The 24228-nt window shown below is 53.8% G+C and overlaps 1 protein-coding gene across 2 annotated transcripts; it reads right to left on the bottom strand.

Moving 5' to 3' along the window:
• Positions 1 to 265: 265 nt before the first annotated feature.
• On the bottom strand, positions 266 to 13365 carry DRD4 (dopamine receptor D4). 2 transcript variants are annotated; one of them, XM_057430585.1, is made up of 5 exons: positions 13065 to 13365; positions 10649 to 10768; positions 2033 to 2145; positions 1156 to 1703; positions 266 to 517 (listed from the first exon to the last, which is right to left on the bottom strand). In XM_057430585.1, exons 1-5 carry the CDS (start codon positions 13329 to 13331, stop codon positions 315 to 317), a joined length of 1251 nt encoding a protein of 416 aa, XP_057286568.1. In that variant the 5' UTR covers positions 13332 to 13365; the 3' UTR covers positions 266 to 314. The 2 variants fall into 2 exon arrangements, with proteins under 2 accessions (XP_057286568.1, XP_057286569.1); XM_057430586.1 differs by lacking the exon at positions 10649 to 10768.
• Between the last annotated feature and the right edge of the window lie 10863 nt (positions 13366 to 24228).

Genomic DNA, 24228 nt, shown 5'->3' with positions numbered 1-24228 from the left:
TCTCCCCGCTCCAGGCACCGCGGTGGGGCAGGGCTGAGTCAGTTCCTTTGGTGCCGGCTCAGAGAAGGCGAGCCCAGCCCAAGCAGCTCAACTCAAAGCCAGGCCCAGCCCTGCCGCCCCTCTGCTGCTCACACCAAGCACCAGGTGTTAACCAAGCACCAGAGCTGCATCCAGGAGTACTCACCTGTAACGCCTTGCTGGGAGCAGCTGGGGACCTGCAGCCTTCCCCTCTCCCTCCTCCCCCAGCAAAGACAGCAGCCCTTAGGCAGAAATAGAACTTTAATGAACCATACAAACCCCCCCTCCCCTGGGGCTCAGCAGAAGAGGTGCAAGACCTTGCGGAAGAAGTTCCTGAACTCGGCGTTGAACACGGTGTAGATGATGGGGTTGAGGGCGCTGTTGACGTAGCCCAGCCAGGTGACGGTGCTGGTGACTTGGGTGGGCACAGCACAGGACTTGCAGAGAGCCTTGGTGATGTGGACCACGAAGAACGGAGTCCAGCAGAAGAGGAAAGCACCTGCGGAGGGGCAGTGAAATGGTAGAAAGGGGTTGGTTTAACGAAAAAGGGATGAACTTGACAAAAAAAGCGGTTGGTTGAACACAAGCCTGGGCTAAACAAGAAGGGGGAGAGCTCAGAGGGCCCCGAGGCACAAGCAGCAGATGGGCTGGTGCAGAGGGCTGCGCTTACACCCAGCCAAGGATGCCTTGCTTGTCCTAAACCTTGGTGCAAAGTCTGTTACGGAGGAGTTTGGATTTGCTTTTAAGCTGCCAAGAGAGGTTAGGTTACGAACGCTGTAGGTGCTCCTGCTCTGTCCCAGGGGACGTGTTTGGTGGCACTGCCCTGCTCAAAGGGATGCTGAGATTTTCCCCTGGATCATCATTCCCTGATGCTGAGCAATGGGCACAGGGACACGGGGAGGGTGGGCGTTAAAACAAGTGTATGTGAGGAAGAGGGAGGAGGACCTGAGCACTGGGGAGGTGAACAAGGTGGCCCTTGTCCCACCAGCACCCCGTCCAGCGAGGACAAAGCCCAGTCCTCAGCATCCTGGGGCCATATGGCTCCTGCTAGGGGAGGCCAAGGAGGGTGTTGGCTTCACCAGGTTCAGACAAGTCCTACAGGATGTGCCTGCCCAGCCATCCCCAACCGCTCCTCACCAACAACGACAGGCAGCACCCGCATGGCCTTCCGCTCCCGGCCGTTGATCTTGGCCTGCTTCCGACTGTGTCCCGGCTGCGGGTACTTGAGGTGGGGGTAGGAGACCGTGTGGATCCCGTTGCTCATCCCACAGTCCCCGGGATGGCTGGAGAGGGCGTAGGGGTTGCACTGCTCTGGCTCCAGCCTGGTCTGCTCGCTCGCAATGAAGGGGCCGGGCTGATAGAGCTTCCTGTTGGCGCCGTAGATGCCGCCCCTGAGCTTTGCCTTCCGGGCTTCTTCCCAGCGCTTGAGTCCTTGGAACATGGCGCAGTAGAGCACCAACATGACGGGGCAGGGGATGAAGAAGGAGCAGATGGAGGAGTACACGATGTAGTTGTCATCCTCCAGCTGACACGAGCTGGGGTCCCGGTTTGGGACGTTGTTGAGGCCAAAGATGACGGGGGACGCGACGGCAAAGGCGAAGATCCAGGTGGTGGATATGAGGATCAACTGCCGCAGGTCGATCTGTCGCCGGTTGTAGTTCAGGGGGACTGAAACGGCGATAAACCTGCCAACACAGGCCCCGCCTGGGTCAGTCCCACTATGGTGGGGCCAGCACTGGTAATGTGAGTCCCAAACCTCTTGCCACTGCCCTTCCCACTGCTTAATTCACCTGCAGCGCCGAGGCCTGGGCTACAGCCAGTCACCCGCTCCGAAGAGCACCCAAAGGGGCAGCTCTGCCCTTATCATGCCATTGTGCAAGGGTACTGACGGACACAAAGGCGGTGATGGGGGAGGATGGAAGGGCAGAGCGTGGCGTCTGTGGGGAAGCAGCTTGGTGCCAGGACACAGCACTCCCTCCCCTGGCGTGAGGAGGAGGAGGAGGAAGGCACTTACCGATCCACGCTGATAGCACAGAGGTTGAAGATGGAGGCCGTGCACAGCATCACGTCCATGGTCATGAGAGCATCGCACAGCGCCGTGCTGAGGGACCACACACCTCCCTGGAACTGAAAAGATCCCCGGGATCAGCAGATGCCCTGTCCCACTGTGTGAAAATGCCATCAAACAGCTCCATGCCTCACGCTCCCCTCCAGGTGAGCAGCCTGCCCCGGAGCCGTCCTGCCCCGGCATGCTCATCCCTGCCCAGCAAAGCAGCAGCGCACGGGATTAACCCCACACAAGGGCTCACAGCTTCACTAGGACGTCGTGGTCCCGGCCTGGCTGCAGAATGGAGCTGCACAGCAGCACTGCCGAGTGAGCGGGACCCTGAACAGCCTCACACCGCACACTAAGGGTGCAGAGGCCCATTAATGGGAGCCAGCGGGCTCAAAACCCCAAACTCCTCAAATTCCACCCCAAAATCCCCCCCCCCCAGTAACGCAGGGCTCAGCACTCCCTAGCCACAGGTCACTGAGGAAGCAGGGAGAGACTCCATGTCCCAGCTGCTCCAACACCCTGTTTGCAGCCGATGGGAGCAGCGTGCTACACAACCGGGTGGGTCTGTCCCACTAAGCCCGAGGCCAGGCTGCTCAAGGCGGTCGGACGCTGTCTCTTGCTCTGCTCTCCAGCCACAGGCACCAGGGTAAAGCAGAAGGGCTGCCAGCGAGAGGCCAGGAGCCGGTGCTGTTGGTCTGCGGCGCTCCCAAGTGCGGGCTTTGCTGTGTAAAAGGCATCGAGTTAAGGATGGACGCTTCTGTACCCCAAATAATCCTCCGGAGGAACCCAGCGGCGCCAGGGTTCGTGCTCTGTCGATGCCAGCCCGTGGAACAGGAATGTGCTCTGAAAGGAACGGCTCTTGGCAACGGGAAGGCGAGGATGAGCTCAGGAGAAAAGCGCTGTCGCCTTCCTTTCCGTGCGCCGGGGAACTGCCCCCAGGACGAGCCCAGCAGCAGCATTTTGATCAGAACCGTACCGCTAGCACAAGAGAAGCTGCTTCTGTCTTCCCCTGCCATGAAGAGGGGCTCAAACCCCCGCTCAGCTCAAGCTCAGCCCCCTCCAGCCCAGCTCAGCAGCTCGGAGGAGGGAAGGCTCCCCCGGTCCCGTGCCGCACTGGGGCAAAGCTCTCATCCACCCCACACGGGTTTGGTGCCTGCAGCCTGAAGCGTTCCTTGGGCAGGTCCCTAGAACCACAGGCTCACGGAGGGCTCTGGCTTGGAAGGGACCTGAAAGATCCTGGCCTTGAGCACTGCCAGGGATGGGGAAGCCACAGCTTCTCTGGGCACCCTGTGCCAGCGCCTCAGCACCCTCCCAGGGAAGAGCTTCTGCCTCAGAGCTCAGCTCAGCCTCCCCTCGGGCAGGTTCAAGCCGTGCCCCTTGGCCTGCACAAACACACACACATATATATATAATATATATAACATACCTATATATAATGCATAAATATATGTATTTATAAATAAGATCCAAAGTTATTGTATTTATAATTAGAAATTAGATTGCATACAAGAAATACAAAATGCCCCTGGAACTTGGCAAAGCACCAAACACTATACATACTGCACATATACTCTTACCCTTATAAATATATATTATTGTAATAAATATTATAACAAATATATTGCTACTTGCAATGTATATAACTTATTATATATTTATATGTATATGCAATGTGTTATATAAAAATATGCATATATATAAATAGATATGTATCCCAGGGACTTACTTCTATTTTATATACCTACATTTTAATCCCTATAATTTATCAATTAATTAATATTATTATAGAGCCATAGAACAGTTAGGGCTGGAAAGGACCTTAAGATCATCCAGTTCCAACCCCCTGCCATGGGCAGGGACACCTCACACTAAACCATGGCACCCAAGGCTCTGTCCAACCAATTATTTATTATGCAGTGCATTAATATATAAATATAGAACATCTATACATACAGGGATCATTGCATTGTGGAACATATAACAATCTAATGTAGAACATACAGTGAGGCGCTGGCACTGGGTGCCCAGAGAAGCTGTGGCTGCCCCATCCCTGGCAGTGCTCAAGGGCAGGTTGGACACAGGGGCTTGGAGCAAGCTGCTCCAGTGGAAGGGGTTGGGGTTGGAGCTGGGGGAGCTTTAAGGTCCCTTCTAACCCAACCCATTCCATGATCCTATGATGCCTATGGATTCATACATCCTATATTATGGTAATACATAGTAAAGTACATAAACCATATATAACATATCATTATATGCTATGTATCCGTCTTTAGAACATCCGTACTTCATCTGTGTGCATGGAGCTGCTCTGGGGCACATGGCCCTTCAGGAAGCACACCTGAAGCTGCGCACATCCCCTGGAGACAGAGCTGCCATGCCACCACATCCCTGGGTTACTCCATAACACACCCTTTGGGACCAGCCTTGAGCATCCTGGGGCGGCTCTTGCTAGGAAATGAGGGGGAAAGCTACAAAAGCCCAATCCAGCATCTTAAGGGGGTGAGGAATAAGCCCAACACCTTGCATGGGGACAGCAGAGGAGGTGCCAAGGGTGGGGAGAGTTCTACCACGTTCCAGTGCCAAGCGAGGAGCGATGGGATGAAGTCAAGAAGAGAAACAATTACTGCATCACCGTACCTGGTTCTAAAACAGGTGAAGTAGGGGAAAGGGCTTTAGTTTAGGCTCAGGAAGATGAAAGAAAGGCGCCCAGGAACGCAGGTGGCACCTCCCAGCACTTACACACAGGTTACACGGCCGAGAGCGGTACGTGAACTGAGAGCACATGCCCTGAGCAGCCCCACTGCCCCAGGCACACAGCCAGGGGACCCCAGAGGGAGCCAGGCACTTCCACCCCTACTACACTGCTACTCCCCAGGCTCTCCCCAAAGCAAAGCTATAGTAACAGCCACCCAGAGCCCGCAGAGTCTGACTTCACTGGTGCCATGCAGCCAGTGAGAGCGTGGATTTGTTCACGTGGAGATGCGAAAGAGCAGGCTCTGGTTTCATCCATCCTGGCACAAGGGACCCAGCCACGTAAGGCTGGGCAGGAGCAGAGCCCCTGGCCCTGCCAGAGCCGCTCTGGCAGGATTAATGCCAGGCAGTAATGATGTCACGCACAGGATTATGATTAGTGGAGCTGCAAAGCCGAAGGAGATGCTGAAGAAACTGGCTATTTTTATACAGCCATCTCCTTGAGAGCCAGCCTGAACCTCCCGGGAAGGGCTGGCTTCAGACCCGAACGCTTCCTGCAGCATGGATCAGCCACCCCAAAGTGAATCTGGGAGCTGAATCAGACAAACCAAGCCCCAAGGTGCCACCGAGCTCAACTGGGATCCTGCCAAGGTCAAATCTGATTCTGGGCTTCCAAAACCTTGGGGAGCTAACTGGTTCTGAAAAGGACAAGAGCTGTGGGGCTGGCAGCACCTCCGGAGGACACAGCCTTTGCTGAGAGATTCACATTGGGCTCTTAGGAAATGCTTCAAACCCTTCCCTTTCCCCACCGACCCCCAGCACTGCCTGGGGGGGACCACGCTGGGCGAGGGCTTCCTGTAGCACCGTGTTTCTTGACTGCAAAATGTGCCAAGAACCTCTCGGAGGGGTGAGGGCCTTTGGATTAGAGGCATAGCTGGCTTTGCAGGGCCATGTGATCGAGAGGTTCCTAATCACAGGAGAAGATTAGCCCATCGAGGTACACAGTGCAGGGCTTTAGGGACCATAAACGGCTCAAGCCGCCTCTAAGATGTGCTCCAGAGGGACTCCACTTCCAGTGGCACTTTCAGGTTCCCTGCTTTTTCAGCACAAGGCCCCTTGTTTCCCCGCAGTGATGCTCATCAGTGGTGCTGCTGTTAGAATCATAGAACAGTTAAGGTTGGAAAGGACCTTAAGATCATCCAGTTCCAACCCCCTGCCATGGGCAGGGACACCTCACACTAAACCATGGCACCCAAGGCTCTGTCCAACCCGGTCTTGAACGCTGCCAGGGATGGAGAACCAGAGGCCACAGGGAGCTGCACAGCAAGACATGACCGGGAGGCAAAGGACCTCCCCTATCAAAACAGAACAGAGCTCCCAAGAGCTCCAATATAACCCCCCTGCCAGCCTACCTGCTGCATTGCTTCTAAGGCTGGTGGTACACAGCTCTGGCTGAGCTCACATGGGTGAGGGTATTGGCCACAAACCTCCAGGCAGGACTTCTTGGAAGAGGATGGAAAACCTTATGGGCCATGGTCTGCCCATAGCTCAGTGTTCCATAGCAGACAAGAAGGGTTTATAGGAAGGTGATAATGGTCACTGCTGCAGACACAAGCCTCTTTCCCAGAGATATTCCAGGTGCAGCCGGGCTGCTTCTTCATCCAACCAGGGCTGGCAATGTCAGTAAGCTCACACGCAGCCACTGTGGTCTCTTTACAAACGGCACCTAGGTTCTGGTTCAACCACGATGTGCAGAGGAGGAACAACTCCAACTGCTTCTTACAGAGAAGTGCTCAAGGCCAGGTTGGACACAGGGGCTTGGAGCAAGCTGCTCCAGTGGAAGGGGTCCCTGCCCGTGGCAGGGGGTTGGAACTGGAGGAGCTTTAAGGTCTCTTCCAACACAAACCAGTCTATAACTGAATACAAAGAGGTTATAGAAAGTATTTTGTAGGACAGTGGATGGCAGGAGATGGGACTTGACTTCTCAAACACCCTTGCAGGCTGCCTTCCCAGGCGGGTCATTTTGATGTCCCCATCCCTAAACCCAGCTGATATCTGGACAAAAATCTGCCTTCTTGCAAACTAGCCTGTTGCCTGCAGGGCTTTTACACCACCAGTGCTCCTGAGGGCCTGAGCCAGGACAGGACCAAAGGGTTTAGTCTTACTACTGGTGACAACAGCTCTTGTCTCGGTCCTGTCACATGTGGCACCCCAGGGCAGCTTCATACCTGCCCCTCTTGCCAGCCCTGCAAAGAGGCTCACAGAGAAGCAGGGGGCACAAAGACATCCTTTAGTCTTTGGTGGTGATGATAAATAGGGATAACACCAACAGCAGCAGCCTCAGGGTGAATGAGGAGCTGCCCAGCTGTGTTTCCAAACAAGCACCTGCCTGTCCTCAGCGAGGACCTGGCTCAAACACATCACACAGGGAGACTACAAGTGCTAGCCTTAGGAGCCCAGGCCTGCTAAGAGGGTTACAACACCCATCAGAAGGGTAATGCACCTTGCAAGGGAGCAAAGTTCAGCATCAAAGGACTGTCCAGATGCCCACAAGGAGCTCACGCTGGGCCTTTGTCATGAGCCGTGATGGCTTCTGCGTTCTCCAGGGGACACAATGAAGCTGCAAGGGGAGAGGAAGGCGAGGGAGTGGGACAGGAGACAAAGGGGGCCTCACGTCTGCTCTAGCATCCTTTCTTGGCTTAAAGCATTGAGGTCAAGGGTTTAGAGAGTGAGAAGTCAGTCTGATCATGCACCTGAAACACGAGGCCCCAGAATTCTAAGACCCCTCCCCACAATTACTGGTCACTGAAAACAGGCTCCTTAGCACTGGTGGGTACCAGCTCCCAGGATGGCGTGCAGAGGCTGCGGCTCAGGCACCACTCAGGCCTACAGGAACATCTCTTCCCACTGAAGCTGTAAGATTTGGGACTGAGTAATCTTGAACGCTGCCACAGAAAGGATGACATGCACCCACAGAGCCACAGGAAATCTGGAGGAGGGTAGAGCTCTGGTCTCTCAACAGAACATCACAGGCACACCTATGAGATGCTTCAAAGGTCCCTTTTGGTACCAGTGGCACAAGCGACACCCAGGAAGTCTGCTGCAGAACAGCATCACCCTGACCAAGAGCACAGCCTGTGTAATAGTGCTGGCTGCTCTACAGCCCTGGGATGTGTGAGGTGGAGGGACTGCTGGAAAGGCCCATCCGCCCCGACCTGTGGAAGGAGCTGGGTAGGCGCTGCTGGAAGCATTTCCTCTCCTGCGTGCTCGCACACATCTTAGCGGCGAAGCTGTTTATGTAACGCTGCCGTAGGCAGCTCCTGGCACCAGCTCCTGCATCCGACGTCTTCGTTAGCCCAGGAAACCGGCGTGGATTAAGGAGAGCGGATCGGAGGAGCGGGGTGTGAGCGAGGCAGGCAGGACGGGTGCTCTACAGCGAGTACAAGAGTGGGAGCTGCTCAGCCTGACATCTGCTGGGGATGCCCCCAGTTAAGGAGGACTCCCTGCCATTGTCAAGGAGTCGCTGGGCAGAGGAAGCAGTTAGACACAGACAAGCCTTTGGAGCCATGCAGCTCCCTCCCTGCAGATTTCTAGCGGCAAAGCCACTCAGCGCCCAAGGAGGTCCTGTAGTACCTCCACAGTACCTGAGGCTCTGCCTTCCCGAGTGTCCTCACTGCCGCAGGGGAGCGGTAACCCCCATTGTCATGCTCACTCTGGTATCTTCCCCTGGAATCTCTTCACACAAAGGCAGGGCTTTGCTCCTGGGGAATTACTGGGCATAGCTGGGAGTGCCCCAGGCCACCTCTTTCCCCCTTCCTTCCCATCGTTGCCTTACAGACAGTGGATTGATGGCTAGGAGAGCCCCACAGGAAGCCAAGGCTGCTGTAGGAAAGCAGTCTCCTTTCTCGCTGGGTTTTTACCTCTCGCTGTCATACTGCTGAGACTTGAGATTCCCAAGCGAGTTGGAAGAGGAGCACCTTCTGCACATCAGGGCAGCCTGGCGTGTGGCGACCAACAACTGGCAAGCACCAGAACACGTCCCTGTTCTGTGGTTGAACAAGATGGGTGGAGGATGCTGGACACATCTGCATCACCGCACGTCAGTCGGTGCTTGACTTCCTGTGCGTGTGCTGATAGCAGGGGCTGACATGGCAAAGAGCGCTCATCCCCCTCCACCCAGGCCAACACTCCAGACAGAGCGAGCTCATCCGGTTTGCTTTAACGCTGTAGTTCTTTCTAGAGGGAAGCTGGCTGCAAACACGGCCCTGCCAGGAGCTCACATCCGTTTGGAAACTGATGCTTTGAGCCGGTGGAAAGCTGATGCTTCTTCCTTCGCATCCATAGGGGGCTTCCAGGTTGTGAAGGGTCAGAACTGACAAGTGACAGCAACATTTGGCTTTATGGAAGGCCAGCTTTGGGACAGCCGTTTTAGCACTTTCTCCTTAAGGTCCAAAGCCTTACCTTGAGCTGGGTAGGTAAATTTGGCAGGACAAATTAATGAGGAAAGAAATACAGGCTGAGGAAGTGCCAGCGATGCACAGGGAGCACTAGAGAGAGATTTAGGCCAGGGCAGAAACCACCAAAAATGTTCCTCTCGTAGGAGAGGCTGCTCTGTGGGCAGGATTGCTCTACAGGCTTTCCTGCATGCCTGGAGGGAGACTCAGAGCCCCAGGTCACTCAGCTGAGTTCCAAAGTTCTGAGCCAAGGACTGTCCTTTTTTATACTGGTTGTGGGACCAGGACTGGCCAGGAGTAGAATCATAGAATCATACAATAGTTAGGGTTGGAAAGGACCTTAAGACCATCCAGTTCCAACCCCCCCTGCCATGGGCAGGGACACCTCACACTAAACCATGGCACCCAAGGCTCTGTCCAACCTGGTCTTGAACACCGCCAGGGATGGAGCATTCACAACCTCCCTGGGCAACCCATTCCAGTGCCTCAGCACCCTCACAGGAAAGAATTTCCTCCTTAGATCCAATCTAAACTTCCCCTGTTTCAGTTTGAACCCGTTACCCCTTGTCCTGTCACTGCAGTCCCTAATGAAGAGTCCCTCCCCAGCATCCCTATAGGCCCCCTTCAGACACTGGAAGCTGCTCTGAGGTCTCCCCGCAGCCTTCTCTTCTCCAGGCTGAACAGCCCCAGCTTTCTCAGCCTGTCTTCATACAGGAGGTGCTCCAGCCCCTGAGCATCCTCATGGCCTCCTCTGGCCTTGTTCCAACAGTTCCATGTCCTTTTTATGTTGAGGACCCCAGAACTGCACACAATGCTCCAGGGGAGGTCTCACGAGAGCAGAGCAGAGACACCTGCTCATCATCAGAGAACACCACCGCGCACTGGGGTGCTTCTCCCTGAGCTGCACTGCAGAGGACAGGAGCAGGGGAGGTTTGCATTAGCTCGCCCCATTTCCTGCCCTTCTGCCAAGCTCTGGTTCCCGCTGAGGCTGCAGTGACTGTGAAATGGTACAGAAAAGAGCGAGCTGTGACCACACAGACCAATTCCCCCCTTGTCTAGCACCTGCTTCCAGCAATCCTCCAACCCTGCAGGCACAAACAAGGGGCATCCAGGGAGAACTGACGCAGCTCGGCTTCCTACAGCCAAGCCCTCTGAATCCTCCCCATGGACTAAGAGGTTATTTGTGACAAGAGGTTCGGCTGGCTCTTTTGGAAGTACAAAAGGAGAACAGGTGACAACCACTGCAGCTGAAACATCACAATCACCTTTTCTTAGCAACTAGAAATAACAGCCAAGATCAAGGCCTCTCACACTGTGTTCCAGCTTCTGTGAACAGCAGCAAAGGGTAACTCGCATCTCACAGGAAGGAATCCCATCCTCTCCGAAGCTTGTGGGAGATCTGTTGATCTGTGGGGATGTCAGATCTCACCTCAAAGGCTAAATCTCTCCAGCTGTCTTCTAAAGGCCTGGCTGGGAGGGCTGGTTCCAAAGACCTAACACAAGAAGCCTTCTTGCAGGAAGAAAGCACAAGATGAACAAGCAGCTCCTGCTGAATGAAAGAAGTGGACAGAGATCATTGTTGTGTTCCTGCTCAACAAAAAAACCCCTCTCAGCTGGTTCTCCAGTTCTCCAATAGCCCCCAAAGTCACTTTTACTCTGTCAGGAGCTGCACTGAGGTTAAAAACAACCACCAAGGAAAAATCCCACACTGAGAACAAAGCCTGAACTGAACGTTCAGGACTGGCCACCCTGCATTGTCAGTGGCTCCATGCAGTGATACGGAATGCAAGTAGAATTCCAGCTAGTTTTAAACAGCAGCAACCACTATAGCCCCTGTCAAGCATCTGATTCTGGTTTTGATTTGCCTCCAAGGAAAGAAAAACTAAACTCCACAAGAATTCCATCCCCTGGCACTGCCTCAATGGTTACTCTCACTTCCCCTTAGCATACTTCTAAGGTTCTAAGGCAGGGCTGGACACCCATTGCCTGAGCATCATTATCTGTGGGATGCCTGTGGTACCCAAGGAAAGACCCACAATGCTGATGCCCAAATGGAAGCATTTTCAAGGGTACCTCAGAGCATATAAACCTGCATTTAAAATCTCAGCAAAGCTCAAGCCTGCAGGCAAGAGGAAACCACAGTAGTGTGCATGGCTGCCCATAGAAACAGGAGCTGCAAGCATGGAGGGACAAGAGAAAGAGCAAGGAGAAAAAGGAGATCCAAGTTAGCAAAAAGCAGCTGTGAAGAAGGATGAAGGCAGAGACTTTCCAGCCACCAAAACCAGAGAGGTTATGAAGGAAGAGCAAAACCACCACAACCAAAGAGCACAGAGGGGGTTCCTGTCAGTGTGGTGGAAAGAAGGGATCTAATGCTCCTGTTCTTCATTGGTTCTTGGTATGGTCCCCAGATGAGCTTGTCCCTCCGGAATACCTGTCTTCAGAGAGGTCACAGTGTCTTGCATAGTCCTAGAACCAGGTAGAGAGGCTAAAAGCATCCTAAACCCTAATCCTCAGCCTTGCTTAAGTATAGCCCCACCCCTGTGAGGTGCTGAGCAGCAGCCCTGGCATGGGAGAGAAGGGAGATGCTACCAAACACTGCTGGTGTGCTCTTGCGTTTGCCTCCAAGGATGGGAGCACCATTTGGTCTCACTCATGGGGCCAACCCTTTTCACTCCCCAATGAAGCATTAAGCCACCACCTTGCAACTCATGTGGCTGTCAGAAAACGCAAGGCTCATCAGACTGAAGCTTTCTGGGGCTGCTCTCTGCACACAAGGTTGTGTCCTGACTCTCCCCACGTCTGGAAAGAAGAGGACTGCTCTTTCTTCTACGTAGGTACAAACCCCTGAAATTTTGGCTTGTGATGTTTTTATCCACTGGAGCAGGGAAGGAGATGGTCAGGCTCTAGTGAGGCTCCTCACCCCCATCCAACAAAGCCCCCCACAATCAAAGGCATCCCCAGTCCCCTGCCAGTAAACATTTCTCTCCCTGTTACAGAGAGATCCAAACCCACTCAGCCTCCGGAGCTCCTGTTCTTTCCCTCAGCTGTCCAGTCTAGGAGGTGAACAGGAAACCTGACCCAAAGTCCCCCAAAGGCTCCAGCACATTCAGGGTCAGACGTGTGCAAACCATAGAACCTGCCAGGAGGAGCCCTGCAGCAACCTAACCAAAAGCACCTTGATGTAGAGTGACCGATCCCACTTAGCTCCCTAAAAAGACCTCTTCCTCCTCTGAACCCCACATGGGAACCTGACTCCTGGCTAAAGGTGTCCCTTATGGTCCGCCTTGTCTAGACTGTGCTTTTGCCATGAGAGGTTGGACCAGATGATCCTTGAGGTCCCCTTCCAACCTATTCTACGATTACCACCAAAACCTGCTCACCTTATGCCAGACCCTTGCTAACCACTTGCTGATGGCAACACAGGGGCTCTCCAGAGCTGCTGACCCGGCCCGGGGAGACCCCCCCCCTCTAAGGGCATCTCCACTCGGGGCATTTGCAGCTCGGCAACGGTCCGACAGGACGACGGGGGAGCCCCCGAACTTGCTGCCGCTGTCACCGCTCGCTGTCCTGCAGTGGGTTTGCAATGCTGACAGCCGAGATGCCGTGAGGAAAAAGCCGCGGCGGTTTGAAAGCACCACCAATGTCCCCGCAGCGGAGCAGGGCTGGGGCTGTCCCGAGGGGCTGAGCAGCAGCGACGGCAGCCCCGATCCGGAGGGACGGAGGTGGGGAGCAAAAGGGAGACGGGCTTTAACCCTCAACACCTGGCCTCCTGCCGATCCCGCCCCGCAGCCCTGTAACTCTGAGGATCCCCAGTCCCAGCGGTGCCCTTCCAGCCCGGTGCTCACCTCGGAGTAGACATAGAGGGGCAGGACGAGCAAGGCGAGCAGCAGGTCCGCGACGGCGAGGCTGACGATGAAGTAGTTGGTGGTGGTCTTCAGCGCCCGCTCCGTGCAGACGCTGAGGCAGACGAGCCCGTTGCCGCCCACGATGAGCAGGATGAGGACGATGCCCAGCACCAGGGCGGCGATGTTGTGCCCTGCGGCCGGCGGTGGCGGGGCCGGGGGCAGCGCGGTGCCGTTGCAGGGCCCGGCCCCGGCGCTGCCGTTGACCATGGCGCGGCCCCGGCGCGGCCCCGGCAGCCCGGCGCATGGGAGCGCCCCCGACCGCGGGCGCCCGGCTCAGCCCCCGCCGCCGCCGCCGGCTCCGGCCGCGCTCAGCCCCGCCGGCCCGCACCAAACTTTCGGCGGAGCGGGGAGGAGCCTCCGCCGCCCGGCCCCCGCGCTCCCAACTGGGTCACCAAGCGGCTTACGGGGAGGCGGAGGTGGGGGGGCGGCTCCAGGGGTGCCGGTCCCGCTCCCCCCGCCGAGCCCCGGAGGGAGGACCCGCACCCGCTCCGGCCCGGAGGTGAGGGGCGCCTTGCGGAGGTGGCCCTTGAGGATGCTCTCCGTGGACCAATCCCCGCTTGCGGCCCCGCTCCTCCGGTGGCCCAGGTGAGTGCTGGCAGTGCGGGCTTTACCGAGAGAACCCCGGGGATTAACGCCTTGCCCTTCACTGCCCAACTTACCCCAGCTGCCTCCTGCAGTGGAGGAGTCTCCTTCTCCCAGGATTAGGCTTTCTGTTGCCTCTTGAGCAGGAGGAAGAGGGGCGGCTAAGATTTCTTCTTTGGCTTGCTACCCGTCTCCAGGTACAGCAGCAGTGGGTTGGTGTTCCGTACTTGGCACTTCCCACCTCAAAGCAGTGGTCAGTCGCTCTGTGAGTGGTAAAACCCAGCGTATTTCCCTCCATTCCTCCGAGTGGGACCAGGTCTTTCTCCAAACAGCGCTGGAACGGGAGCTATCACTTCTGCGTTCCTGTGGGAACAGTTTGTGTTGGACTTAGGTGGGCACAAGCACGGCTGCACATCCCTCAGGTTGGGAAGACCACATCTGGAGTATCATCTGCTGTGGAGCTCAGACAAGGAAGGTCGGTGTTATCCAGTGCATTGAACTGGGACAAAACTGCCCCCATAGTGTTTCTTAAACCCGTATGTCATGAGAGTCTGAGTATGCTCAGTGGTTTCTGTCACCTGGTCATACCACAGCTTTCAGGTCTGGTGGTTGGTCGCTAGAACGTCACCGCTGGCACTCACTGCTCTCACAGCCTTCACTCAGTGAGCTGGTACAGCAGAACCACTCTTACTAGAGCCTTTTTACTCCAAGAAATCAACTCAAATCAGCTAAAGAAGGCCCTAGGGTGCATTAATGAAATGGCACCGAATACTGTGTGGACAGAATACCCTTAGTCTACTTGTGTTTAAACTACCTGAGCAGTAAAGAGAGCAGGATGGGGCTGTGACTGCAGGCTGCCTTCCCACAGGGATTAACGCCTTGTATTTAATCCACTTTAGCAGTTAATTTCTATTCATTATCTTGATTTTCCCTGTGGGTGAGTGCAGAATGACTCTTTTAATTCTCAGTGTGGAAGCCCTTATTCCAGTCCAGCAGTGCTTTAATCCTAAACTGGTTTAATCCTGGAGTAGATTAAACTAATGGGAAATAAGGCTTTTGATGTCCAAACCCGAGCAGCTATGCAAAGCAGTAATTAGGGTGGCTCTTCCACTGCACACTCAGAGGCTGCACTAAGCCTTGCTCACCATCGCTGAGGCCCACGGCTCCTCCTTGTGCCTGCTGCCACTGCCCACAGCACATCCCTTGGCAGGCACAGGGGCTGTAAACCATGTCCTGCATGGGCTGACTGGTTTGGCTGTGCTGTGTCACAGCATCCGCAGGGGAGCAGTGAATCCTGGAGAACCAATGGTAGCAGAAAAGCACCTTTTTTTCCTGTTGGCAGGTATAAGCATCAGACACAGTCCTTTCTTGGGTGAGAGGAGCTGTCCTAGTAGAGGAGAAGAAAATTCGGTGATACATCAGCGTATCTGAAAGGTCATAGGATCAGAATCATGGAATGGCTTGGATTGGAAAGGACTTTGAGGTTATCCAGCTCCAACCCCCTGCCACAGGCAGGGACCCCTTCTACTGGAGCAGCTTGCTCCAAGCCCCTGTGTCCAACCTGGCCTTGAACACTGCCAGGGATGGGGCAGCCACAGCTTCTCTGGGCACCCTGTGCCAGCGCCTCAGCACCCTCACAGGGGAGAGCTTCTGCCTTATCTCCAACCTGAAGTTCCCCTGTTTGTTTGAACCCATCACCCCTTGTCCTGCCACTCCAGTTCCTGATGAAGAGTTCCTCTCCAGCATCCTTGTAGCCCCCTTCAGGTACTGGATGTCATGTCGCTGAGAGCAAAAACAGATGACAAATGACAGAGTCATTGTTCACCCTCGTGGAAAGCAAGAAGAGTTATAAGTCAAAGTGATGGACAGTGAGTGCTTTTAAGAGCACCTTTGGAGAGTGATGTGGTCAGTGGTTTTGAGCAGCCCTGTTTTGCTTGGGTGTGCAGCTTGCAGTGTCTTGGTTCCCCTGTCACACTGTGACAGGCTGCTGGCTCAGAGAAGGGGGAAGAGGCTGGGAAAGCCTCCCATAGCTGCTCTTCTGTCAGGAAAAAATGGTTTATTCTGTCCTAAGGACGTGCTATGAAGGACACAAGATATGAACAGCAGCACCTCAACCTCATGTAAAATGGTGCCTCAGTTTCCCCTTTATAGACCATCAGATTGGTCTCCCAGCCATCCCAGAGACAATGCTGTCCATAAACCAGGGATGGAGTCTCTGTGTAATCCCATGTCACTGCTTGTCAAATAAGGGGAAATGAGACTGATACCCAATATCTCTTAGGGCCTCTGCCTTCTGTGGCTCTGGCATGCAGAGACTTGGCTTGTGAGCTCAGTGTCACCGTCACTGCCCTCCAGCCACCTCCAAACTCAGCTGCCAGAGGCCAGCCCCTGGCAGCGCCAGGAAAACACCCAGTTCTTCACACAGCAGTGGCAGATCTGCCTTTTCAGCAGAGCTGGTCCCCAGCAGCCAGCCAAGGAGGCAGGAGCTCCACAGAGACTCCCCGAGGATGAGTTAGTGGAGGATTCAGTCGGTTCAAAGCATCGGGAAGGTTGTGAATCGTGATACCTGCCAAGGTCCCCGAGATGTGGAGCTTTTCTCTGTAGTTTCTCCCACTTGAGGCACTGGAGTTTTAAATAGAAAAAGAGAACAAAATTACCTGCCAGAGTTTCAGCCTAAAGTCAACTGTTGAATAGTACCCTGATACCTGGGCAACAGATCGCTGGGGCTATCTTGAGGCTCGGAACAAAGGGAGGAAAATCAAGAGCTTTTAAGGCCAATCGTGTTCCTTTTATTTGTTATATTTAGCTGAGCAATTCTCTGCGAAAAATATCATCTGCAGCAAAGCCATCCTGCAATGCACTTCCCAGAAGGGAGACAGAGCAGCATCCTGCCTCTCAGGTTAACCTTTGCGGCAGAGGGAGAGGATGGCAAAGCTCTCCCCGCTTTTCAGGCTCTCTTGAGCCCCCTCCAATAAGCTGCAGGGATTTGTGTACTCACCAAATAGATCTTTTGACATTTAACATTCTGGCAAGTTATGATAAATCCATGTAAGATGTAAAAGCTAATGCATTTGGGATGGTGATTAGCCGTGGGGATGGAGCCACAGGGAAACTGGCTGGATTTTCTGTCTCAGCTTCGAGAGAACAGTGGATGTTTCTGAGGTTTCAGACTAAGCCATATAATTGATCTCACGCAGGGGTTACCTGGTGAAATCTAAGGGTTTATGTCATAGGGCAAATCAAATTAATATACTTCAAGAGCTCCTACTGGTTTTAAAGCCTCAGTGAGCTTATTAGAGCCACTTGTTATGAGGAGGAGAAGAGGAAAGCAGCATGGGCAGGGAAGGGCATGCCTGGGAGCAGCAAGCACTGATGAGCGCATCTCCTTCCACCCCCCTCTTCACAAAGCCTTGCTCACCTGGAAGGGATGTTCTTTCAGGTCCTTGACAAAGTCCAAAGAGGGATGCAGCCAAAATGAAGCCCAGCAGTTGTGTAGCTGTCAGGGGCTGCTGTTCCATTGCTGGCACTGCATACCTGGAGCAGCTGGGTGAGCCTGTCAGCCTGGGCACAGAGCCTGGACATGGACACAGAGCCTGGACACTGAGACTGGACACACACAGAGCCTGAACACAGACCCTGGACGCACACAGTGCCTGGACATACATAGAGCCTGGCCACAGACAGAGCCTGAGCACAGAGCCTGGACATGGCCACAGAGCCTGGATACAGAGACTGAACACAGAGCCTGGACATGGCCACAGAGCCTGGACACTGAGACTGGCCACACACAGAGCCTGGCTACAGTCCCTGGCATTCTTATAATTAAAACTAATCCTCTGAAGTGCTTTCTCCTCTTCCTAGACCCAGCAAACAGCTGGAGGCTGAGATTACAGGCGCTGATGCCAATTAGAGCTGTGATAAGGCCACATGCATGGGGAGCAGCAGCACAGAGCTCTGCTGGAGACAGGAGGCACTTGGAGCTCTTCCATTTAAGCTACAAGGTGGTTTCTGGCTGGGCAGAAGCAATGCTAGGCCAGGAGGGCATGGGTGGCCAGAGCACTCCTGGGGAGGAAGCCTCGTGTCCTGTCCCATCATGTCCCTGCAGTGGTATCTGTTCCATCCACCACACTGGGGGGTCTACCTGGGGACCGGCAGAGTGCACCCACTTTGGCAGTCATAGAATCATATCACAGAATCACAGACTGGTTTGGGTTGGAAGGGAGCTTAAAGCTCCTCCAGCTCCAGCCCCCTGCCACGGGCAGGGACCCCTTCCACTGGAGCAGCTTGCTCCAAGCCCCTGTGTCCAACCTGGCCTTGAGCACTGCCAGGGATGGGGCAGCCACAGCTTCTCTGGGCACCCTGTGCCAGCGCCTCAGCACCCTCGTGGTCCTCAAAGGAGATTTAGAAGCCCCAAAGGGTGTAAAAAAGCAGCAGTGATCAATGGAGGTGGCAGTTTGTCTTTGCAGGTCTTTATAAAGCTCTCTGGGCTTCCTTGATGACAGAGACAACCACAATGCATAGACACAGGTTGCAGCCCTTCCTCTGAAAACTAGGCTGTTCCCTGCAGCTGCCTTTTGCTTTTCCAGTCGCAGTGCCAGCCGTGGCAAACCCAACCCTTATTTCTCCCTAGTGTCCATTCCGCAGCAGGGAAGATTTCCCTGCAGGAGGGAAGTGCCTCACAGCAAGCCTTCCACATTCAAGGCTGTCTCCTGCTTGCTGCAGGTGTGTCTGCACAGGGAGCAGCACAGCAGGGTAAGCCTGGCTTGGCCCCAGCATCTCCAGGCACAGCATCTCTAGGGAGGCAGCCCAGCACCCTTGGGGGACCCTGTGGCCTAGCACTTGTCCCTATCCAGAGCATGGGGTGAGAGATGTTCTGGCTTGCTTTCTAAGTGCCTCATTCCATTCCATGGAGAGCCAAGGCACTGCGCCAGCACCCAAGGTACCATCTGTGCACCAATGGGGCACTTTTCTCTTCCCATTTCTTAGCAAAGTGTTTTAAGCTTTTCATTTTTCCAGCGGGAGCCAAACACCAAATATTTTTCTTAATCTCTTCTTTGAAAAGAAGATTCTGGTGTTTGCTGCAGATTTCACCCAAGGATTTGGCTGGAAGCAGGTCCGGCTTGGATTAGATTGGCTGAGGTCTGCTCTAGCACAGCCCAGAGCTCCTAACACGAAGGTTTGGATGTCCTTGCCCCTGAGTGGTGCTGCCAAACATGGGGCTAGCTGGCAGGTCCAGCCCCTTCCCTCTAGACTCCAGAGCAAGTGAAGGTGACATCTTATGGGTTTTTTTGGCTCCCACATCTTAACTTTCTCTTTAAAGTGGTGCAAATCCAGAAAGGTGCCATATGCTGCAGCAAGGCTCAGCCTTCTTGGACTCTGCCAAGTAAAGCAGAGGAGAGACAGAGGCAATATAAGCATCCCCCCCAAGAGCTGCACAGGCAGACAGAGTGAGCCACACACATCCTGGATCCAAACACCACCTTTGCTTAGAGTAGTTTGCCCCTTGCTGAATCAGATGCTGCCATGTGGGCTCAAAGGGCAATGGAGCTGGAGCAGGGCCTGGAGCCCAAGTGTGATGGGGAAGGGCTGAGGGACCTGGGGGGTTCAGTGTGGAGAAGGCTCAGGGGGGGACCTGATGGCTGCCTACAAGTGCCTGAGAGGAGGATGGAGCCAGGAGGGGCTGGGCTCTGCTCCCAAGGAACAAGGGATGGGACAAGAGGAAACGGCCTCAAGCTGCACCAGGGCAGGTTTAGATGGAGCTGAGGACCACCATGAGGGGCTGGCATGCTTCTGTGACACTGGATTTATTCCATAACAAGGAGTGTTTCCTACCCTGTTCAGGGTTTGGGAATAGTAGCTGTGTCCACCCTGGGGCTTGGGAGCGGACTGGGTGTTTTTCTATGGTCCCACAGCCATATAGGACTGTGATTTTCCTTCTCCCTTCCTCTCCCAGGGCGCTCGCCTCTTCCTCCCATCCATCTCTTCCCTTTTGCAGCCAGAATTACCAAATCGGGTGGTAAAGATTAAAACCACTCCTGAAACCATCCTGTGCAAGAAAGGAGCATTTAGAACTCTAAATCCTCCAATCCCCTTATTCCAATTAGGATCCTTTCTCTTACAGACCTGGGAGTGATGCTAGAAAATGACTCCAATGTGCTCTCAGGAGACAGCAGCATCTTGATCAGCTCCTTGACGTGGGGAAGACTCACCTGTAAATGTACAAGAGAAAATCCCCACCACACACATGGACTCACACACACACAGGTTAAGGAAGGAAAAAAAAGAATGGGGGAGGTAGAAGTTCCTGAACACTCCCTAAGCTGATTAAAGGGTATTTTACGTAGGAAGGATTTAGCCATTCAGTTCCTGGCACCATCTGACCTCAATAAACTCCTGTGTCATCAACAGGGGCCACCACTGGATGGGGTCACAGCCTGTGCCTGGGCTCCTCAAAGCTCAGTGCACCTAGACAGACCTGTGACAGCATTGCTGGATGTGTGTGTGCTGGATGTGGTGGTCCTTCCCCACCTTTCTCAGCCTGTGTTGACCCTGTGCACTTAGCTTTGAGGCCACAGACCTCAACGAGAGCAATGCAGAGGCTGTAGGAACAGTTTGGGATGTGCGTTTTGGCTAACCAGGGTGTCTCCATGAAGAAGAGCAGTCCCAGCAGAGCCTGAGTTGCTGCAGTAACACAGCTGGGGTCTGGACTGTGGACAAGCTGGCAAGAGATGCTGCCTGGGATGGGTTGCTTTGGATAAACAGCATCCCCAAAGGCTGGATGGGCTTTCCTGGTCCAGGCAGGAGCAACAGTGTCTACAGGACATTTATATCCAGTAAAGCTCTGTGGAGGTGGGGTCTGACTGCATCCACACAGCTCCTACAGCCAAAGTTTTTCTGCTCTCCTGTATTAGCTTCTTTGCAGTGTGAAGGGGAATTTCTCCCCTTCAAACCCCAGAATGACCCCCTCGAGCTCTGTGTGCTGGTTTTGAGACCCTGCCTGCATCCTTCCTGTGGTGTGGGGTCAGGATGTCCAGCTTTAGGATGAAACCTTCTCTTCTTCCAAAGGCAGTTCCTTCTGTCTTTTCCTCCAACGCAGACGCATGTGCTCTCCTTAAACACTGCCAGATTTGGGGCTAATACATTTAACATGGTTATAAGATGCTGGTTTGGTGACTCCCTCCCACTGTAAAGGGGAGAAAAAAGACCTTCTTCTCTGCTGTTCTTAGCTTTGATGCCTTTGGAACGGGTCAGCTTGTGTGCACTAGCCACTAAGTACCCTTTAATGCAGGGTCTTGCTGTCAGACTGGGGATGGCTGCTCTGTTTCATAACCTGTGCTCACTGCCATGCACAAGGGTGCTCCCAGCCAACAGTGTGGCTGCTGTGAATAGCCCTTGAACCTGGATTTACTTAATGCAGCTCCCCACAGGTCTCTCCACGTTGCGCATGTCAGTTGGTGTCAAGCCTAAGCAGAAGTGACTGCACAGAGATCCTGCTGGCTTTATACCTGGCAATGTCCTCAGGGCAGCTCATGTCCTGCTCAGGAGTGGCCTCAAAGCTCACAGACCCCTTCTCCCTTGGCTGTGTGTCCCTGTCCCCTTCAAGAAGTGTGGATAGAATAGAATCATAGAATAGTCAGGGTTGGAAAGGACCTTAAGATCATCCAGTTCCAACCCCCCCTGCCTTGGGCAGGGACACCTCACACTAAACCATGGCACCCAAGGCTCTGTCCAACCTGGCCTTGAACAGTGCCAGGGATGGAGCATTCACAATCTCCCTGGGCAACCCATTCCAGTGCCTCAGCACCCTCACAGGAAAGAATTTCTCCTTAGATCCAATCTAAACTTCCCCTGTTTCAGTTTGAACCCGTTACCCCTTGTCCTGTCACTGCAGTCCCTAATGAAGAGTCCCTCCCCAGCATCCCTATAGGCCCCCTTCAGACACTGGAAGCTGCTCTGAGGTCTCCCCGCAGCTTCTCTTCTCCAGGCTGAACAGCCCCAGCTTTCTCAGCCTGTCTTCATACAGGAGGTGCTCCAGCCCCTGATCATCCTCGTGGCCTCCTCTGGACTTGTTCCAACAGTTCCATGTCCTTTTTATGTTGAGGACCCCAGAACTGCACACAATGCTCCAGGTGAGGTCTCACGAGAGCAGAGCAGAGGGGCAGGATCACCTCCTTGGACCTGCTGGTCACGCTGCTTTGGATGCAGCCCAGGACACGGTTGGTTTCTGGGCTGTGAGCACACACTGAAGCCGGCTCATGTTCATTTTCTCATCAACCAACACCCCCAAGTCCTTCTCCTTGGGCTGCTCTCAATCTCTTCTCTGCCCAACCCGTAGCTGTGCCTGGGATTGCTCCGACCCAGGTGCAGGACCTTGCACTTGGCATGGTGATGCACGGCCTCAGTGCTCCTTAATGCCACCTCTTTAGTGCACTTTGCTATATACCCTCTCAAAAGGTGTTATGTCCCCTGAACAGGTAAGTCACTGGCAGTTGGTGCCAAGGATGTGACTTTTTGCAGCTTTGGGTGTTACAACTGTGCAAGGATCAGGGATCAGATGAGGGCAGTGATGTCGATTTCCCTTGTTCTCAGTCAATGATGGGGAGTTTTCCTCTGCAATGATGCTGCACAGAGATGATGGGTTAGATGACAGTGATAGATGGATGATTTAATCACACTTTATCTCTGTTGCATGCAGGCTGGGGAATCTCCTGTCTGAATGCTCACAAAATGGAGAAGGGGAAAAGCAAGGTGCAGATTCACAAGGCTCCATTCAGCTGACACTGTTAAGCAGTCCTGTTTATCACTCCTGCTTCCATCATGTCTCCTGATGGACATTTAATGTGAATTCTAGTTAAAGCACAGATGTTGTCTCAGGACTGGGGATTTGCTTTGGGCTCCTGTTTATTCAGGTATAAATTTCAGCTTCCAAAAGTTTGGGGTTTCCTTTCATGGTCCATAACTTCCTCATCAGGGAGCTCAGGAGCTGCATGAAGCTCGTTGCTGTCACCTGCATTGTGCTGCAGCAGTGCTGGGCACGGACACACAGTTTTCTACCCCACCACCTTTTCCCTCTCTGCCTGCTTGCTGCCAGGCAAACCCCGGTGTTTGGCACACCACGTTGCTTGGTTCATGTTCTTCCAGCCCCCCAGAAGCTTTTCCTGTCGTGTTACTCACGCTCTGCTGCCATCGTGGGGCCGCCTCTTCGTTGCAGCCTCTTCTGGATGCTCTTTCCCTATACCCGGTTAGATTCTCACAGCAAACTGAGTTTTCTCCAGGGACTGGGGGCATTTCAGACCCATTGAGGTTCTCTGCGAAGGAAAGGACATCAAATGACTCATTTTTAGCTCCCTATATGTTATTTAGCCTTTTTTAATAGGCTTTTTTCCTCCTTGCCTTGTTCTTACATGCTTGGCCCTCTTTGTTACATGTAGGTGTTTGGCAACAGCATGAACAAGCCCAGACTGAAGCTGCCATCACTGATGCAGCCAGAAAATATGAATGCAGGAAATAGGAAGATTTAGATGCAAAGAACAAAACCACAAGAATTTCAGATGTCACCAATGTCACCGGGGGCTCCCAAAGCAGGGCCTGGTCCCCAGAGAGGAATGGCAGCACAAAGGCAGCTGAGGAAACCAGTCCTTGCAGAAAGGAGCCAAAGATGCTTGGGAAATGCCTGGACTGACCTGCACTGTCTGAAGGAGGAGAAGGGCTTCCCAGTCCCAGCGGTGGCTATGTCACCTCTCCATATTGCAGTCCTGGAATGGGACCTGGAATGTCCCTGCTGTTTCTTCCCCTCCCATCTGCAGGGGTCTGGCTGCAGCTTGCAGCCACAGGCAGTAGTGATGAGGCTTGGTGCTCGGCAGGGGGTGGGTGGCAGGGAAAATCAGATCCTTCCCAGCTTTCCAGCCATGGGGATGCCCTCTGCTTTTCTGAAGAAAACAAGGCAAGCAGACAAGAAGTGGTGTAGCGTAGCTCCTCTTTCTCCAGCTGGAAGATAAGAAGATTTATTTATAATCATTAATCCTTTCATGCTACTTTATACCACAGAAACAAGGAGAGAAAGGTCATAATCCTGTTTTCTCCCTCCATTTTCCTGCCACCTGCAACCAGCTCCAAACCCTGGGAAAAGCAGGGAATTTATTCCAGGTGTTTCCCATGCATGTATAAACATGCTTCTTTTCTTGAAGCTGTGATACAGCCCAGATGCGGCTGTGAAACCTCAACTTTGAGAAGGTGGTGTCCCAGCCCTCATCCCGCTGGTCAGACAGTGTTTGCCCTAAAACGTGACCCGGTGTTTAGGCAAATCCCAGTACACACATGCACTCCCCAACAGTTCCTGGCAGCTGCAAACAAAAGGCAAGCCAGGATTAAAAAGGAACGGCAGATTAAGCTGCTATCAAGAGGTAATTAAAGTCAGGAGGAGAGATAATGGTGACAATCATAATGAATCAATCCATACAGGGGTGTTTGCCCAAGGAATTACTGTCACTGGAGGCAGAAGCAGGAATTCTTGCCCATCAGC

The sequence above is a fragment of the Pezoporus wallicus genome, unplaced genomic scaffold, assembly GCF_028554395.1.
Source record: "Pezoporus wallicus isolate ANWC-B61680 ecotype Strahan unplaced genomic scaffold, APGP_CSIRO_Pwel_v1 contig_8824, whole genome shotgun sequence".
Lineage (NCBI taxonomy): Eukaryota > Metazoa > Chordata > Aves > Psittaciformes > Psittacidae > Pezoporus > Pezoporus wallicus.
Note: the sequence above shows the minus strand (reverse complement) of the source record. Positions and strands in the feature narration are given on the sequence as shown.